This window comes from Oncorhynchus mykiss, chromosome 1 (assembly GCF_057628025.1).
Source record: "Oncorhynchus mykiss isolate SJ-2025 chromosome 1, ASM5762802v1, whole genome shotgun sequence".
Taxonomy (NCBI): Eukaryota; Metazoa; Chordata; class Actinopteri; order Salmoniformes; family Salmonidae; genus Oncorhynchus; species Oncorhynchus mykiss.
The window spans coordinates 51,793,111-51,809,670 of record NC_143022.1 but is presented as its reverse complement, the minus strand read 5'-3'; the positions used below and the strand labels follow the sequence as shown (position 1 = coordinate 51,809,670).

General features: G+C 42.4%; 1 protein-coding gene across 1 annotated transcript in view; it reads left to right on the top strand.

Annotated features, from left to right (window-relative positions):
- The first annotated feature begins 5,444 nt into the window (after positions 1–5,444).
- Positions 5,445–16,560, top strand: part of LOC110524413 (eukaryotic translation initiation factor 4 gamma 2) — a 29,061-nt gene continuing 17,945 nt past the window's right edge. Inside the window, exons 1-9 of the mRNA XM_036979394.2 lie at positions 5,445–6,045; positions 8,016–8,124; positions 14,582–14,647; positions 14,918–15,043; positions 15,307–15,409; positions 15,558–15,689; positions 15,860–15,926; positions 16,036–16,187; positions 16,376–16,486. Coding sequence (XP_036835289.2) covers positions 16,104–16,187; positions 16,376–16,486 — 195 coding nt within the window. The 5' untranslated portion in view covers positions 5,445–6,045; positions 8,016–8,124; positions 14,582–14,647; ... (3 more) ...; positions 15,860–15,926; positions 16,036–16,103. The remainder of the gene's footprint in view (positions 6,046–8,015; positions 8,125–14,581; positions 14,648–14,917; positions 15,044–15,306; positions 15,410–15,557; positions 15,690–15,859; positions 15,927–16,035; positions 16,188–16,375; positions 16,487–16,560) is intronic.

The window sequence follows — 16,560 nt, the reverse complement described above, 5'->3', positions numbered from 1 at the left end:
CAAACCTCCAAACATGCTTCAATGCCATACAACACTGCTTCCGTGGCCTCCAACTGCTTTTAAATGCTAGTAAAACTAAGTGCATGCTCTTCAACCGATTGCTGCCCGCACCCTCCCGCCCGACTAGCATCACTACTCTGGATGGTTCTGACTTAATATGTGGAAAACTACAAATACCTAGGTGTCTGGTTAGATTGTAAACTCTCCTTCCAGACTCACATTAAGCATCCCCAATCCACAATTAAATTGGCTTCCTATTTCGCAACAAAGCCTCCTTCGCTCATGCTGCCAAACATACCCTTGTAAAACTGACTATCCTACTGATCCTTGACTTCGGCAATGTCATTTACAAAATAGCCTCCAACACACTACTCAGCAAACTGGATATAGTCAATCACAGTGCCATCCGTTTTGTCACCAAAGCCCAATTTACTACCCACCACTGTGACCTGTATGCTCTCAATGGCTGGCCCCCACTACATATACGTCACCAAACCCACTGGCTCCAGGTCATCTGTAAGTCTTTGTTAAGTAAAGCTCTGCATTATCTCAGCTCACTGGTCATGATAGCAACACCCACCCATAGCACGCGCTCCAGCAGGTATATTTCACTCGTCATCCCCAAAGCCAACACTTCCTTTGGCCGCCTTTCCTTCCAGTTCTCTGCTGCCAATGACAGGAACAAATTGAAAAAAATCCCTGAAGCTGCAGTCTTAAATCTCCCTCTCTAACTGTAAGCATCAGCTGAAAGAGCAGCTTACCGATCACTGTACCTGTACACAGCCAATCTGTAAATAGCACACCCAACTACCTCATCCCCATATTATTATTTATTTTTGCTCTTTTTGCACCCCAGTATCTCTACTTGCACATTCATCATCTGCGCATTTATCACTCCAGTGTTAATGCTAAATTGTAATAATTTTGTCTCTATGGCCCATTTATTGCCTTACCTCCCTACTCTTCTACATTTGCACACACTGTACATAGATTTTTCTACTGTATGTTTGTTTATGTGTAACTCTGTGTTGTTTTTGTCGCACTGCTTTGCTTTATCTTGGCCAGGTCGCAGTTGTAAATGAGAACATGTTCTCAACTGGCCTACCTGGTTAAATAAAGGTGTAATAAATAAATAAAAAAGTGAGTCCACCAGATCAGAGGCAGTAGGGATGACCAGGGATGTTTGGTTTATAAGTGCGTAAAATGGACTGTTTTCCTGTCCTGCTAAGCATTCAAAATGTAACGAGTACTTTTGGGTGTTAGGGATAATGTATGGAGTAAAAAGTAAAACAAATTCTTAAGGAATGTAGTGAAGTAAAATTAGTCAAAAATATATATAGTAAAGTACAGATACCAAAAAAACATACTTAAGTAGTACTTTAAAGTATTTTTACTTAAGTATTTTACACCACTGGACTGCTGCTATTTCTTGTAGATTTCATAAACTTTTTCAAATCCCTTTTCCTGCACTGCTGCTGAGTGAAAGATACGTCAATCAACCACAAGGGGCGGTTACCTTTATTTTATAACCACTAATTGTGTAACTACAGCAAGGATACTGTCTATGACTGTAAGATATGAACATACCGAGTATGTATGTTCCTAGACTAGGTACCGCCTACAAAATATTTCTTAGTTGTGATTTGCTAAAAGAGACATAGCAATGAATTGCGTGAACAATGAAGATTGTTTTTTTTTTTTTAATTACAATACAATAACAAATAAAAACAGGATGTTTTAAGAAACAAAATAAAATAAAATTAAGGCAAATAAACAAAAACAACAAAATAACTACAAGCTAATTGCAGTTTCAAAAGTTAAAGTACCTCAAAAGAAATTGAATAAGGTCAGGGGTTACAATTGTATAAACCTATTATATAGTTGTAAGAATACATATTTTTTTTGTTATTGTCTAATTCTAGAGATTTTATAAGCACAAATATATTGCATTTGGGGATAGATTTCAAATGTTTGTTTTTGTGGATGTAAAATTTACCAGAGGGAATGAAAAAAATGTATGACTAATTCAGTAGCTTTGTTCTCATTTCAATAATAACATTAAATATTTAATTGTAAATACATGGGCCTTATTAACAACTTCAAAGAGTCAGACTAATAAAAATTTGTCTAATAGTTTCCCCCTTTTTTTAAATCACAGGCAGATGTAATCTAAGTCCATGAATTTAGACAACACGTTATTACAGGGGTATATTTTGTGCAATATAATAAAGTGAACTTTTTACTTTATTTCATATAAAACAGTTGTGAGGGAGCAACCAAGCTTTCTTTCATTCAATTTCAGTAGTCCCCTTAATGTATTATTACATTTCTTATCCAGCAGGGTGCAACATTCTAATATAAAATGGGCATCTATATTGAAATGTTCTCCAAAACATAAATGAGATGTAATTAATTAAGTCCTGAAGGTATTGCTTTGTAAAGTTGAAGTTGGAAGTTTACAAAAACTTAAATAAATCCCTAGTCTGCTGTTCCCACATGCTTCAAGAGGGCCACCATTGTTCCTGTTCCCAAGAAAGCTAAAGTAACCGAGCTAAATGACTATCGCCCCGTAGCACTCACTTCCGTCATCATGGAGTGCATTGAGAGACTAATCAAAGATCATATCACCTGACACCCTAGACCCACTCCAATTTTCTTACTGCTCCAATAGGTCCACAGGTTCATCGACAACAGCTCAGCATTTAACACCATAGCTCGTCATTAAGCCCTGTGCAACTGGGTTCTGGACTTTCTGACGGGCCGCCCCCAGATGGTGAGGGTAGGAAACAACATCTTCACCCCGCTGATCCTCAACACTGGGGCCCCACAAGGGTGCGTTCTCAGCCCTCTCCTGTACTCCCTGTTCACCCATGATTGTGTGGCCATGCACGCTTCCAATTCAATAATCAAGTTTGCAAACGACACGACAGTGGTAGGCTTGATTACCAACAACGACGAGACGGCCTACATGGAGGAGGTGAGGGCCCTTGGAGTGTGGTGTCAGGAAAATAACCTCACACTCAATGTCAACAAAAGAAAGGAGATGATTGTGGACTTCAGGAAACAGCAGAGGGAGCACCCCCCTATCACATCGATGGGACAGTAGTGGAGAAGGTGGAAAGTTTTAAGGTCCTCTGCGTACACATCACCGACAAACTGAAATGGTTCACCCACACAGACAGCGTGATGATGAAGGCCCAACAGCGCCTCTTCAACCTCAGGAGGCTGAAGAAATTTGGCTTGTCACCAAAAACACTCACAAACTTCTACAGATGCACAACCGAGAGCATCCTGTCAGACTGTATCACTGCCTGGCACGTCAACTGCTCTGCCCACAACCGTAAGGCTCTCCAGAGGGTAGTGAGGTCTGCACAACGCATCACCGGGGGCAAACTACCTGCCCTCCAGTACACCTACACCACCCGATGTCACAGGAAGGCCATAAAGATCATCAAGCACAACAACCACCCAAGCCACTGCCTGTTCACTCTGCTATCATCCAGAAGGCGAGGTCAGTACAAGTGCATGAAAGCTTGGACCGAGAGACTGAAAAACAGCTTCTATCTCAAGGCCATCAGACTGTGAAACAGCCATCACTAACATTGAGTGGCTGCTGCCAACATACTGACTCAAATCTCTAGCCACTTAATAATTCAAAATTGGATGTAATAAATGTATCACTAGTCACTTTAAACAATGCCACTTTATATAATGTTTACATACCCTACATTACTCATATGTATATACTGTACTCTATACCATCTACTACATCTTGCCTATGCCTTTCGGCCATCGCTCATCCATATATTTCTATGTACATATTCTTATTCATTCCTTTACACTTGTGTGTGTGTGTATAAGGTAGTTGTTGTGAAATTGTTACATTACTTGTTATATATTACTGCATGGTCGGAACTAGAAGCACAAGTGTTTTGCTACACTCGCATTAATATCTGCTAAACGTGTATGTGACCAATAAAATTTGATTTGACTTGACTTTGGTTGGAGTCATTAAAACTTGTTTTTCAACCACTCCACATATTCCTTGTTAACAAACTATAGTTTTGGAAAGTTGGTTAGGACATCTACTTTGTGCATGACACAAGTAGTTTTTCCAACAATTGTTTATTGACGGATTATTTCACATATAATTCACTGTATCACAATTCCAGTGGGTCAGAACTTTACATGCACTAAGTTGACTGTGCCTATAAACAGCTTGGAAAAGTCCAGAAAATTATGTCATGGCTTTAGAAGCTTCTGATAGGCTAATTGACATCATTTGAGTCAATTGGAGGTGTACCTGTGGATGTATTTCAAGGCCTACCTTCAAACTCAGTGCCTCTTTGCTTGATATAATGGAGAAATCAAAAGAAATCAGCCAAGAACTCAGGAAAGAAATGTAGACCTCCACACGTCTGGTTCATCCTTGGGAGCAATTTCCAAACGCCTGAAGGTACCACGTTCATCTGTACAATCAATAGCGCGCAAGTATTAAACACCATTGGACCACGCAGCCGTCATACCGCTCAGGAAGAAGACGTGTTCTGTCTCCTAGAGATTAACATACTTTGGTGCGAAAAGTGCAAATCAATCCCAGAACAACAGCAAAGAACTTGAAGATCCTCGAGGAAACAGGTATAAAAGTATCTCTATCCACAGTAAAACAAGTCCTATATCGACATAACCTCAAAAGCCGCCATAAAAAAAGACAGACTATGGTTTGCAACTGCACATGGGGACAAAGATCATACTTTTTGAAGAAATGTCCTCTGGTCTGATGAAACAAAAATAGAACTGTTTGGCCATAATGACCATCGTTACGTTTGGAGGAAAAAGGGGAACGCTTGCAAGCCGAAGAACACCATCCCAACCGTGAAGCACGGGGTTGGCAGCATTATGTTGTGGGGGTGCTTTACTTCAGGAGGGACTTCACTTCAAAAAATAGATGGCTCCATGAGGATTGACAATTATGTGGATATATTGAAGCAACATCTCAAGACATCATTCAGGAAGTTAAAGCTTGGTTGCAGTTTGGTCTTCCAAATGGACAATGGCCCCAAGCATACTTCCAAAGTTGTGGCAAAATGGCTTAAGGACAACAAAGTCAATGTATTGCAGTGGCCATCAGGAAGCCCTGACCTCAATCCAATAGAACATTTGTGGGCCGAACTGAAAAAGCAAGTGCGAGCAAGGTGGCCTACACATTTTTACTATTCTTTTGAATTTGTACTAGGATTGTATTTGGCTAAGGTGGATGTAAATTTCCGACTTCAACTGTATATAGAATCATGTATTGGGAAGTCGTTTCTAAAAATGTTCTATAAGAGCATATATTCCCTTTATCAAATAAATCAATTTCAAATATTTTTCTAACCACTTAGGGAAGAATAAAGACTTGGTTTTAACAAAAATATTTGTTGTTCTACATAGGTGGTGTGTGTGGGGAGAAGCTGTGGACATAAAAGTTTCCGGGCTTGTTCGTGAAATTTAGACTGATGGGTAATTTTACTGGAGAAAAGTTGCACACTCCACAACAATTGAATAACACCCCATTTCTTAAAAATGACACCGCATATTGTGAAATTTCAAGAATGACGTCGTAGATAGGCTACTTTTTAGTCTAATGTCACATTCAGAACAACTGGGATCTCGGAAAACTCCGACTTCTGACTTCAATCGGTTCACGACAACTGGGAACTCGAAAAAATAAAGGTCGAACCATAACGTCAGTGATCTTCGTGGTCGGCAAAACATATTTCAAGAAAGAAGTCACAGTTCCCGAGTTTGAGCTGTTTTTTCCCCCTCCGAGTTCTGTTGTTTTGGACGCACTGACGTCGGAACTATCCGAGTTCCCAGTTGTCTTGAACGCATCATTATTCTCCAGCACGAAGCAGCAGACAGTATACGTCTAGCTAGCTAGCTACTTTTCGTACCTGATATCGCTGGCTTTCGCACGCTTCCAAATTTGCTTTTATTTTCAAGATTTTACATTTCTTCTTTGGTGGCCACCCAAACAATAAAACTGAAGTTCTTTTAGTGAAGGTAAGTTTGCAATTCCTTACAAATTCGCATCATTTTAACCAAAATGGCTGCCCGATGCAAGCCAGCTAGCCTCGCCAGCTGATTGTTACTGCATAAAATGGCGTCGTGATGGAATAACATGGTCATGTTTTAATGCTGCCATGCGGTTACCGGCGTTTTATCGACACATATTGAAACATTACGAACATCTTTGTTTTCCACAAATTAATGACATGACCAGCAGTTGAACACAATACTTCCTACTAGCTAACTATCTCGCGGCTACGTTCAATGTATGCTGGGTAGTTAACGTTTGAGGTAGCATGAGTTATTGTTAGCTAGCTTATATCACAAATTGCTGATATCACGTTACCAAAGCGAGTACATGTTTTATTTAGCATTTTATAATATTTCAACATAATATAGCCACATGTCAGATGTGGCATATCAAGAAGCTGATTAAACGCCATAATCATTACACAAGTACACCTTGTGCTGGGGAGAAAAGGCCACTCTAAAATGTGCAGTTTAGTCACACAACACAATGCCACAGATGTCTCAAGTTTTGAAGAAGTGTGCAATTGGCATGCTGACTGCAGGAATGTCCACCATATCTGCTGCCATAGAATTATGAACATAGATGTCTCTACCATAAGCCGCCTCCAATGTCGTTTTAGAAAATCAAATCAAATTTATTTTATATAGCCCTTCGTACATCAGCTGATATCTCAAAGTGCTGTACAGAAACCCAGCCTAAAACCCCAAACAGCAAGCAATGCAGGTGAAGAAGCACGGTGGCTAGGAAAAACTCCCTAGAAAGGCCAAAACCTAGGAAGAAACCTAGAGAGGAACCAGGCTATGTGGGGTGGCCAGTCCTCTTCTGGCTGTGCCGGGTGGAGATTATAACAAAACATGGTCAAGATGTTCAAATGTTCATAAATGACCAGCATGGTCGAATAATAATAAGGCAGAATAGTTGAAACTGGAGCAGCAGCACAGTCAGGTGGACTGGGGACAGCAAGGAGTCATCATGTCAGGTATTCCTGGGGCATGGTCCTAGGGCTCAGGTCCTCCGAGAGAGAGAAAGAAAGAGAGAATTAGAGAGAGCATATGTGGGATGGCCAGTCCTCTTCTGGCTGTGCCGGGTGGAGATTATAACAGAACATGGCCAAGATGTTCAAATGTTCATAAATGATCAGCATGGTCGAATAATAATAAGGCAGAACAGTTGAAACTGGAGCAGCAGCACAGCCAGGTGGACTGGGGACAGCAAGGAGTCATCATGTCAGGTAGTCCTGGGGCATGGTCCTAGGGCTCAGGTCCTCCGAGAGAGAGAAAGAGAGAAGGAGAGAATTAGAGAACGCACACTTAGATTCACACAGGACACCGAATAGGACAGGAGAAGTACTCCAGATATAACAAACTGACCCTAGCCCCCCGACACATAAACTACTGCAGCATAAATACTGGAGGCTGATGATGAGGCACTATGTCCAACCGACTTCACAACCGCAGACCGCTTTTATGGCATGTGGGCGAGCGAGCGGTTTGCAGATGTCAACGTTGTTTACAGAGTGCCCCATGGTGGCAGTGGGGTTATGGTATGGGCAGGTATAAGCTACAGACAACGGACACAATTGCATTTTATCGATGGCAGTTTGAATGTATAGAAATAACGTGACGAATCCTGAGGCCCATTTTAATTTTCTATTTGTGACCAACAGATACATCTCTTTTCCCAGTCATTTTTATTCCATAGATTAGGGCCAAATGAATTTATTTCAGTTGACAGATTTCCTCATATGAACTGTAACTCAGTAAAATCAAGGAAATTGTTGCGTTATATATCTTTTTTGTTCCGTATAATTGAAGTTAGCTACCTAGTCTTTGCACCAGACAAAGTCAGGATTAGAATCTATCTTAGTTGAATACATCATCATTTTTGGTAACTCATGATACTAATGCATGATCCATATCTTTCTCTCCTACAGCACTGTTTTCCCCACCCCTCCCTGTTATTATTATTCTTTTAAAGATTCATCTTTGTCAAGCCGCCAAAGTGGAGAGTGTGATTGCAGTAGGGGGTGCTTCTCGTTTCAGGTATGTTCTTCCCCCAATAGGAATCCTTTTAAATATTGAGGGGACATTTCCAAACACACACACTGGGGTTTCATCAAGCAGCATCCTCTTTGCTGTGTCATTTGTACCTCATACCCCACCTGTCATGGATCAGTATGCTGCTTTTCTGAAAATCAGGTCCCTGACTTCTTATAATGTCTGATATTGTTGCTATTACAACATAGTACAGCAATTCAACAGCATAGTCTCTGTCACCCACGTGGGTATAACCAATGAGGAGATGGCATGTGGGTACCTGCTTCTGTAAACCAATGAGGAGATGGGAGGGGCAGGACTTGCAGCGCAATCTGCATCAGCAATAGGAATTACTTATATTTTAGCCCTTGGCAACGCAGACGTTCGCGTGCAGTGTGTGTGCGCAATAATTGAATAGCATAGATTCCTACATTTATTTTGCAATGCTCACGCACGCGACGCGATCGGTGTAGTCAGGGTATTAGAGTTGACCGGGGCAGCTCCAGCAGGGCAGAAATTGGACGAACAGACTCGTTGGGACGGTGCCGCATTAAGCCGTTGAGCTCTTCAGTAAGGTCATTCATTATACTGCCAATGTTTATCTATGGAGATTGCAAACTTTATTCGTCACGAATACAAGTGTAGGGCTTACCGTGAAATGCTTACTTAGAAGCCCTTAACCAACAGTGCAGTTCAAGAAGAGTTTAGTCTATTTGGCAAATATTTTCTTAAGTAAAAAATAGTAACAAAAAGTAACACAAAAACGAGGCTATATACAGGGGGTACCGGTACCGAGTCAGTGTGCGGGGGTACATGTTAGTTGAGGTAATTTATACATGTAGGTAGGGGTGAAATGACTATGCATAGATAATATAAACAACAAGTAGCAGCAGTGTACAAACAGGGGGTGTAAATAGTCCGGTGGTGATTTTATTAATTGTTCAGCAGTCTTATGGCTTGTGGGTAGATGCTGTTGAGGAGCCTTTTGGTCCTAGCTTTGGCATTCCGGTACCGCTTGCCTTGCGATAGCAGAGAAAACTATAACTTGGGTGACTGGGGTCGCTGAAAATGTTTAGGGCCTTCCTCTGACACCGCCTATTATATAAGTCCTGGATGGCAGGAAGCTTGGCCCAGTGATGTACTGGGCTGTACGCACTACCCTCTGTAGTGCCTTGCGGGAAGATGCCGTTAGTTACCATACCAGGCGACGATGCAACCGGTCAGGGTGCTCTCGATGGTGCAGCTGTAGAACCTTTTGAGGATCTGGGGACCCATGCCAAATCTTTTCAGTCTCCTGAGGGGGAAAAGGTTTTGTCGTCCCCTCTTCACGGCTGTCTTGGTATGTTTGGACCATGATAGTTCATTGGTGATGTGGACACCAAGGAACTTAACTTTTTCACCCGCTCCACTACAGCCCTGTCGATATTGATGGGGGCCTGTTTGGCCCGCCTTTTCTAGTCGTCCACGATCAGCACCTTTGTCTTGCTCACATTGAGGGAGAGATTGTTGCCCTGGCACCACACTGCCAGTTCTCTGACCTCCTCCCTATAGGCCGTCTCGTCGTTCTCAGCAAATTTAATGATGGTGTTGGAGTTTGGCCACACAGTCATTGGTGAACAGGGAGTACAGGAGGGGACTAAGTACACACCCCTGAGGGGCTCCAGTGTTAAGTATCAGCGTGGCAGACTTGTTGTTGCCTACTCTTACCACCTGGGGCGGCCCGACAAGAAGTCCAGGATCCAATTGCAGAAGGAGGTGTTTTGTCCCAGAGTCCTTAGCTTAGTGATGAGCTTTGTGGGTGCTATGGTGTTGAACGCTGAGCTGTAGTCAATGAACAGCATTCTCACATAGGTGTTCCTCTTGTCCAGGTGGGAAAGGGCAGTGTGGATTGAGATTGTGTCATCTGTAGATCTGTTGGGGCGGTATGCGAATTGGAGTGGGTCTAGGGTGTCCGGGAGGATGCTGTTGATGTGAGCCATTACCAGCCTTTCAAAGCACTTCATGGCTACCAACGTGAGTGCTACGGGGCGGTAATCATTTAGGCAGGTTACCTTTGCTTTCTTGGGCACAGGGACTATGGTGGTCTGCTTGAAACAACATGTAGGTATTACTGACTCGGTCAGGGAGAGGTTTAAATTGTCAGTGAAAACACTTGACTGTTGGTCGGCGCATGCTTTGAGGATATGTCCTGGTAATCCATCTGACCCAGCGTTTTTGTGAATGTTGACCTGTTTTAAAGGTTTTGTTCAAATTGGCTACCGAGATCGTTATCACACAGTCATCCGGAACAGCTGGTGTTCTTGTGCATGCTTCAGTGTTGCTTGCCTTGAAGCGAGACTAAAATGCATTTAGCTCGTCTGGTAGGCTTGCGTCACTGGGCAGCTCGGCGTCTGGGTTTCCCTTTGTAATCCGTAATAGTTTTCAAGTCCTGCCACATCCGATGAGCATCAGAGCCGGTGTAATGGGATTCAATCCTAATCCTGTATTGACACTTTGCTTGTTTGATGGTTTGTCTGAGGGCATAGCGGTATTTCTAATAAGAATCCGGATTAGTCTCCCGCTCCTTGAAAGCGGCAGCTCTAGCCTTTAGCTCGATGCGGATGTTGCCTGTAATCCATGGTTTCTGGTTGGGATATGAATGTACGGTCACTGTGGGGACGACGTCGTCGATGCACTTATTGATGAAGCCGATGACTGAGGTGGTATACTCCTCAATGCCTTTGGATGAATCCCGGAACATATTCCAGTCTGTGCTAGCAAAGTAGTCCTTTAGTGTAGCATCTGTCATCTGACCACTTCCGTATTGAGCGAGTCACTGGTACTTCCTGCTTTTGTTTTAGCTTGTAAGCAGGAATCAGGAGGATAGAATTGTGGTTAGATTTGCCAAATGGAGGGTGGGGGAGAGCTTTCTATGCATCTCTGTGTGTGGAGTAAAGGTGGTGTAGGATTTTTTTTCTTCTCTGGTTGCACATGTGACATGACATGCTGGTAAAAATGTGTTAAAACTGATTTAAGTTTGCCTGCATTAAAGTCCCCAGCCACTAGGAGCTCCTCTTCTGGGTGAGCATTTTCTTCTTTGCATATGACCTTACAGAGTTGGTTGAGAGCGGTCTTAGTGCCAGCTTCGTTCTGTAGTGGTAAATAGATGGCTACGAATAATATAGATGAGAACTCTCTTGGTAGATATTGTGGTATACAGCTCGTATCGTAGGGTACTCTACCTCAGCTGAGCAATATCTCGAGACTTCTTTAACATTAGACATTGCGCACCAGCTGTTATTTACAAATAGACGCACACCCCCACCCCTCAACTTACCAGACATAGCTTCTCTGTTCTACAGGTGCATGGAAAATCCCGCCAGCTCTATATTATCCGTAACGTCTTTCAGCCACGTCTCGGTGAAACTTAAGATGTTACAGTTTTTAATATCCCGGTGGTAGGATGATCTTAATCGTAGATCATCATTTTATATTTTCCAATAAGTGAACGTTAGCAAGAAGAAAGAATAGTAGTGGGAGTTTACTCGCTCGCCTACGGATTCTCAAAGGCAGCCCCATCCCCATCCCTTTTCCTGCGTCTTTTCTTCAAGCAAATTACAGGTCCTGTTCTGGGCCTTTTCCAGTGAAAGCAGTACATTCTTCTCGTTGGACTTGTTAAAGGTAAAAGTTTATTCCAGTCTGCGGTGAGTAATCGCTGTACTGATGTCCAGAAGTTATTTTCGGTCATGAGTGACAGTAGCAGCAACATTATGTTCAAAATAAGTTACGCAAAAAAAAAAAAATAGCACAAGTGGTTGGGAGAATGTAAAACGTCAGCCATGTTCTTCGGCGCCATCTTTTGCGGTGTGCTCGATTTTTATACACCTGTCCGCAACAAATAGCCAAATCCACTAATTTGAAGGGGTGTCCATGTACTTCTGTGTGTGTATATAGTGTATCTACGAAACTAGGACATGTCACTTGACATTGATGTTATCCAGAGGCATTAGGGTCAGGATGCAGTCAAACCACATTGAAAGCCGTGGCTCCAAAAATTACTAAAGCTGACACTGTATAACATAAAATAGTATAGCATCAACTGTGATTTGGCCAAATATGGAGAATATTTGTGTTCAATGGGCCCTTTGTTAAGAATGGTGCAATGGTATGTGAGTGGGTGCCACTTTAATGTCCTGAGCACCAACAATGTACCAGGCACCATTGATTTAGTAAGGGGTTTTAGCTACAGTATTAGGTTTGGTAAATGTACTGCTGCAATGAGTAGTCTTACTCTGAATGTGCACATTGTCATACCAGACAGTGACACATTTTTCTTCCTCTATATTTTGGAGATGGTAATCAGCAATGTTTATCAATAAAGATTTCAGGGGTCACTCTTTCCCCTGCCACTACCATTTCAGATGTACTGATTTTTAATTCTGCACCAGAGCCTGAGCTTTTTGGATAACCAGCGATGGCAATACTTAATTTCTCCCAATTTCCACCGTTGTTTCACAGTCAATATTGCAATGAATCGTTATGACATGGGAACATTTATTTGGACTCACTTCCTTACCCTCCCAGGAGTTATCCAAAGAATATGATCTGCCTAATTTAATAATTAGTAATAAGGTATGTACTTGCTTTCCATTAAGATTAAGACCGTGGATATTATGCAACACAAATGGCTTCAGCAAAAACAAGGAAAAGTGGGTTACTCTTTATGCTCCAGATGTTGAATGTGAATAACTGCCATTGTTCTGGTCCACAGTGGTGATATCACTATGGTGATGGTAACACGGTCCGATGTCAGTCCATTGTGATTTGTCATGTCTTTATGGCTGATGGGCCTTTTTTTATACTGAACAAAAATATAAGCGCAACATATAAGGTGTTGGTTTCATGAGCTGAAATAAAAGATCCCCGAAATTGTCCATACGCTCAAAGCGTATTTCTCTCAAATGTTGTGCCAAAATTAGTTTACTTCTCTGTTGGTGAGCATTTATCCTTTGCCAAGATAATCCATCCACCTGATAGGTGTGTCATATCAAGAAGCGGATTAAACAGCATGATCATTACACAAGTGCGCCTTGTACTGGGGACAAAAGGCCAGTCAATGTGCCATTTTGTCAAACACAATGCCACAGATGTCTCATGTTTTGAGGGAGCGTGCAATTGGCATGTTGATTGCAGGAATGTCCACCAAAGCTGTTGCCAGAGACTTGAATGTTAATTTCTCTAGCATAAGCTGCCTCCAACGTTTTAAAACTGTCCGCAAAACTGCTGACCACGTGTAACCACGCCAGCCCAGGACCTCCACACCCGGCTTCTTCACCTGCGGGATCATCTGAGACCAGCCACCAGGACAGCTGATGATACTGTGGGTTTGCACAACCAAAGAATTTCAGAAACCGTATCAGGGAAGCTCATCTGCGTGCTCGTTGTCCTCACCAGGATTTTACCTGACTGCAGTTCAGCACCGTAACCAACTTCAGCAGGAAAAAGCTAACCATCGATGGCCACTGGCACTCTGGAGAAGTGTGGGCCAACGTTTTGCTGATGTCAACGTTGTGAACAGAGTGCCCCATGGTGAGGTAATGGTATGGGCAGTCATAAGCTACGGACAAAAAACCCATTACATTTTATCGATGGCAATTTGAATGCACAGAGAGACCGTGACGGGATCCTGAGGCACATTTGCCACCATCACCACTTTTTCAGCATGATAATGCACAGCCCCAATGTAACAAGGATCTGTACACAATTATTGGAAGCTGAAAATGTCCCAGTTCTACCATGGCCTGCATACTCACTAGACATGTCACTCATTGAGCATGTTTGGGATGCTCTGGATCAACGTGGACGACAGTTCCCGCCAATATCCAGCATCTTCGCACAGCCATTGAAGAGGAGTGGGACAACATTCCACAGGCCACAATCAACAGCCTGATCAACTCTGCGAAGTAGATGTCGTGCTGCAAGAGGCAAATGGTAGTCACCAGATACTGACAGGTTTTCTGATCCACGCCCCTACCTTTTAATTTTTTTAAATATATCTGTGACCACAGATGCATATCTATATTCACAATCATGTGAAATCCATAGATTAGTGCCTAATTTATTTCAATTAACTGATGTCCTTATATGAAATGTAAATCTTTCAAAATGTTTGGATGTTGTTTATTTTTGTTCAGTGTATGTCCAGATTCATCTTGACAGTAACTTTAGCTTGAAGTAGGCTATAGTCCTAGATGAATAGATGCCAACAGAGTCTTGTATGCAAATTATAGGGCTCTGGGTGACAATGTATTGACTAATCTTGTGGAACCAACCATATGTTGCTTAAATCAATCAACACTTTTTAACTCTCACTTACAGGACATAAAGTGTGAAACTGTGATCAACTCTTTCAATCAGTTAAACATGTAAAATTCCTATGCATTGCTCTTGCATATTCAAAGTTGTTCTCCGTTTACCCTAACAGTGCTTCTTCGGGGGGAGGTGTTGGTAGGGGTGCACCTCAGCACTATCCCAAGACTGTCGGCAACAGGTAGGCCTACCACACAGGCATGATTCCCAGAAATCATCCTAAGGGATCCACAAATAATACATACTGGGAACCCTGTTTCAGCTAAAAGGCATTTTTTGTATGCGATCTCTATCTGAGTGGAATTGATGCTCTCTAGAATGATAAACGTCATCCTCAGTGTATTTGCTCTCCAGCATTGCAGATGTGATTTGCTGTCACCTGTATGTAGTACTGGTGGTGTATGATCACTTAGTGCCGTAGCTCAACAAAGTCTCCTTTCTGTTACTCCAGCGAGTTCCTGGGGAAAACCCCCGGGCACAGCGCTCCGAAATGGGTTCCTTCACGAAGCACTAGACGAGATGCCAACTCCAGCAACGAAAAAGAGCGACACGATGCAATCTTTAGGAAAGTGAGAGGGTGAGTGTCAAGAAACACAATTTGTCCACAAATTAGTTTAAGCTTTATTTCCTCAAAAGTTCTCAATGTGTTTGGTTTTATGCTGTGCCCTTGCCGCCTGCATGAGCACATGCTTCTCTGTCAGATGTTTACAAGAGCAAACCACCAACTTTATATGGCTAACAAGCAAATCTTGTTGATTTCCCAACCCCTCTTGATTATGCATGTGCCCATGAGTTGACATGTCCCTGTTCTCTCTCCCCGCTCCTCCTTTTACTCTTTAGCATACTCAACAAGCTCACGCCTGAGAAGTTTGACAAGCTATGCCTTGAGCTCCTGAATGTGGGCGTAGATACAAAACTCGTCCTTAAAGCAATCATCTTGCTGGTAAGTAAGCCTCTTATTTATTTTCCTGTTAACCGTGTCTGCTCTTTGCAAATGTAATCTATAATTTCCTGGCATCCTCCATGTATAACTGATGCTTTAATGGATTAAAAGAAAATATATTTTTTCCCCTCTCCTCCCTCCCATCTAGATTGTAGACAAAGCCCTAGAAGAGCCGAAGTATAGCTCACTCTATGCGCAGCTATGTCTGCGTTTGGCAGAGGACGCACCAAACTTTGATGGCCCTTCGCCCGAGATCCAAACATCCCAAAAGCAGAGCACTGTAAGCATCAAGTTTTTATTTTCTGCACGGTTATGTCTAGTTGTATGGGAATCTGTATGTGCTGTACAATAGTGTAGAACCAACTCTGGTCTTCTCTTTATGTCCCAAGTGCCTGTATAGAATGTCACTGGTTCTGATGTTCAATCTCAAATGTTGTCCTGATTTTGCAGACCTTCAGAAGACTTCTAATTTCCAAGCTTCAAGATGAATTTGAAAACCGCAGCAGAAATGTTGAAAGTGAGTACCACAACTCCCCAACACGGCTCTTTTGGGACAAGGCCCACCACAAGTCCGCTCATTGACTCCCTATTGTACTTGTACTAACTTGATGTTCTCCTTCTACCAGTCTATGACAAACATGACAACCCTCTTACTTCTGAGGAGGAGGAGCAGCGTGCCATTGCCAAGATCAAGATGCTTGGCAACATTAAATTCATCTCGGAACTTGGCAAACTCGACCTCATCCATGAATCTATCCTTCATAAGTGCATCAAAACAGTATGTTCAACCATTTCAGTGTAGTTATTTTGGATTTAGTTTTGTATACCTTTTTATCATTATTTGCAACTTAAGAAACAACTTTGCAAAGCAGAACTCAACTAGACATTCTTCGTAGTTTTTACTTTTCTACTGGCACTGGTCCCTAATATGCCACTTGTATAATACCATCATCCCCCTCTTCCTAGCTTTTGGAAAAGAAGAAGAGAGTCCAACTCAAGGATATGGGGGAGGATTTGGAGTGCCTCTGTCAGATAATGAGAACAGTGGGGCCTAGACTCGACCATGAAAAAGCTAAGGTACATTCTCTTGTTCCTAGCGGTCTGTCTGCTGTCATCCCTACGGCCTGTATGTCTGTCTCTTTCTCTGTCAT